The sequence below is a fragment of the Pangasianodon hypophthalmus genome, chromosome 11 (assembly GCF_027358585.1).
Source record: "Pangasianodon hypophthalmus isolate fPanHyp1 chromosome 11, fPanHyp1.pri, whole genome shotgun sequence".
In the NCBI taxonomy this organism is placed as follows: domain Eukaryota; kingdom Metazoa; phylum Chordata; class Actinopteri; order Siluriformes; family Pangasiidae; genus Pangasianodon; species Pangasianodon hypophthalmus.
Genome location: NC_069720.1, coordinates 1,025,535 through 1,028,034, shown reverse-complemented (window position 1 = coordinate 1,028,034; position 2,500 = coordinate 1,025,535). Strand labels below are relative to the sequence as shown.

Below are 2,500 nucleotides of genomic sequence, written 5' to 3'. Positions count from 1 at the left end.
AAGGTTTCTTTTTAACTATTTCTCCGTCGTTGTTTTTCCGACGAAAGAATGAACGAGTTTTATGAAAATTACGAGATGTTGAAGTTTGTTTCATGATTTGCAGTGTCAAGGTGAACCAAACCAAACGAATCAAACCAAACGAATCAGACTCGCGGTGATTCGGATTCCGCTCTGAAACGGACTAACGGGAGTGAAAGCGGTCGGCCGTGTAACGAGCACCAGGATGTTTTAAACTCTCCCGCTATTGTAACTAACAGCCCTATATTCTTTCACCTCAAATTCATATGGACAATGCGGCATTTTTAAAAAGGTTGTATGAAACTAGAAAAAACAAACAAACAAACAAAAAAAAAACACTACACTTTTAGGTACCAGACCCAGTCACTCTCTCTCTCTCTCTCTCTCACACACACACACACACTCTCTCTTTCTCTCTCTCTCTCTCTCTCTCTCACACACACACACACACACACACACACACACACACAGTTCGAGCCCCTCACTCTCGGGGCTGAATGTCCAACATGATCTCGGCCATGCTGATCAGCTTGGCTTCCTCCAGCGCGCTGATGAGACGCCCCAGCCTGGCGTTCCTGCCCTCTGATTGGATGAAGCGTCCGAGTAGCTGATAGGCCTGTTCGTAAAGCCCCTCCCTCTCATACTCGTAGGCGAGATTGTCGATGGCCGCCCCCTTCAGCGCCCGGCAGTTCTTCTGTAACGCCCGACCCACTCGCTTCCAGTCGCGGCCCACGTGAGAAGCGAAGCGCTGCTGGTCCGCGGCCGTCAGAGGCCTGTCGTCTTTACGCACGTGAACAAAAACAGCACAGAGACATTACTCAAAATTTCATCACAAACCCACCCCTGCTTCTGTCGCTCTCTCAGGATCAGTCCCTGAATCAAACACCGCCGCTTTCCTGCCATCCTGCCTTTAAATCACATGATCATCACATAAAACAAAAATCAGGACCTAATTCTCAACCGTAAAGGAAATTAAGGAACCGAAAACCAAAACCGAAAGAGTCTTGACTTTATTATTATCATTAATTTGCTTTTTGTGTTGCTGTATACATTGCATGACTTAAATAATTCATTTAAAAAAAACCATTAATTAAATAATTAATCAATGCTATTAATCAACACACAGAACTGAGTGGACTGTAAATATATCGCTAACGTGCATATTCATCGAGTTGTCACGCTTTCAGCTGGTTTATTATTAAACCTTTAGTGGAAAAGTGGAAAACTTATTTTTGTCCATTTTCTGATATTTAGTGGCATTTAAAGTTTCACTGCGTCCCTAATTTCCTAAAAACGGATAAATATTTTAATAACTGATCCCAAGTCTTTAGTTTTGGAATCAGATTTTGTTCTTCTACTCACAGTAAGGATGAAGGAATAAATAAATAAAACGGTTCTCACCGAACAGCCGTTTCTGGAACAGGAAGCAGTTCTTGGGCACTTCCTTCTGGACGGGGGGAATGTAGCTGTTCTGTAGCTGCTGCTCGAGCTGCGTGACCTCGTCATCCCGCAAACGCACGGGCTGTAAACCACCGCGAAACACGCTAGCGCGTTTATACGATTTAAATCATAACGATATTAACACTCACTGTAAAAACACGTCGTCTACTGTGGGATTTATTTTACCATTACCTTCATTTTATTTATTTATTTTATATTTTATTTTATTTTCAACTTGTTTGAGTGAACGAGTGAGATAGTGAGTGTGATTCAGTGAGTGAGTGTGAGAGATTGAGAATGATGCATGAGTGAGTGTGAATGAGTGAGTGAGAGCGATTGAGTGTGATTGAGTGTGAGAGTGAATAAGTGAGTGTGAATGAGTGAGAGTGAGAGTGAGTGAGAGTGAATAAGTGAGTGTGAATGAGTGAGAGTGAGTGAGAGTGAATAAGTGAGTGTGAATGAGTGAGTGAATGAGTGAGATAGTGAGTGTGAGTGATTGAGCGAGTGTGAGTGATTGAGAATGATGCATGAGTGAGTGAGTGTGAATGAGTGAGTGAATGAGTGAGTGAGAGCGATTGAGTTTGATTGAGTGTGAGAGTGAATAAGTGAGTGTTAGAGTGAGTGAGAGTGATTGAGTGAGTGAGCGAGTGAGTGTGAGTGAGTGAGAATGATGTATAAATGAGTGAATGAGTGAGTGAATGAGTGAGCAAGTCTGAGAGTGAATGAGTGAGTGAATGAGTGAGTGAATGAGTGAGTGAGTGAATGAGTGAGTGAGTGAATGGGAGAGTGAATGAGTGAGTGAATGAGTGAGTGAGTGAGCAAGTGTGAGAGTGAGTGAATGGGTGAGTGAGTGAATGGGTGAGTGAATGGGTGAGTAAGTGAGTGAGTGAATGAGTGAGTGAGTGAGCAAGCGGGAGAGTGAGTGAATGGGTGAGTGAATGAGTCAGTGAGTGAATGGGTGAATGAGTGAGTGAGCAAGTGTGAGAGTGAGTGAATGGGTGAGTGAATGACTGAGTGAATGGGTGAATGAGTGAGTGAGTGA

The 2,500-nt window shown here is 43.3% G+C and overlaps 1 protein-coding gene across 2 annotated transcripts in view; it reads right to left on the bottom strand.

The window, feature by feature from the left end:
* Positions 1–2,500, bottom strand: part of tradd (tnfrsf1a-associated via death domain) — a 10,447-nt gene that overhangs the window by 2,021 nt on the left and 5,926 nt on the right. For both annotated transcript variants that reach the window (XM_053238105.1, XM_053238106.1), the window contains exons 5-6: positions 1,420–1,540; positions 1–798 (exon numbers count right to left, since the gene is read on the bottom strand). The exon at positions 1–798 is cut by the window's left edge and continues 2,021 nt beyond it. In XM_053238105.1, coding sequence (XP_053094080.1) covers positions 500–798; positions 1,420–1,540 — 420 coding nt within the window. In that variant the 3' untranslated portion in view covers positions 1–499. The remainder of the gene's footprint in view (positions 799–1,419; positions 1,541–2,500) is intronic.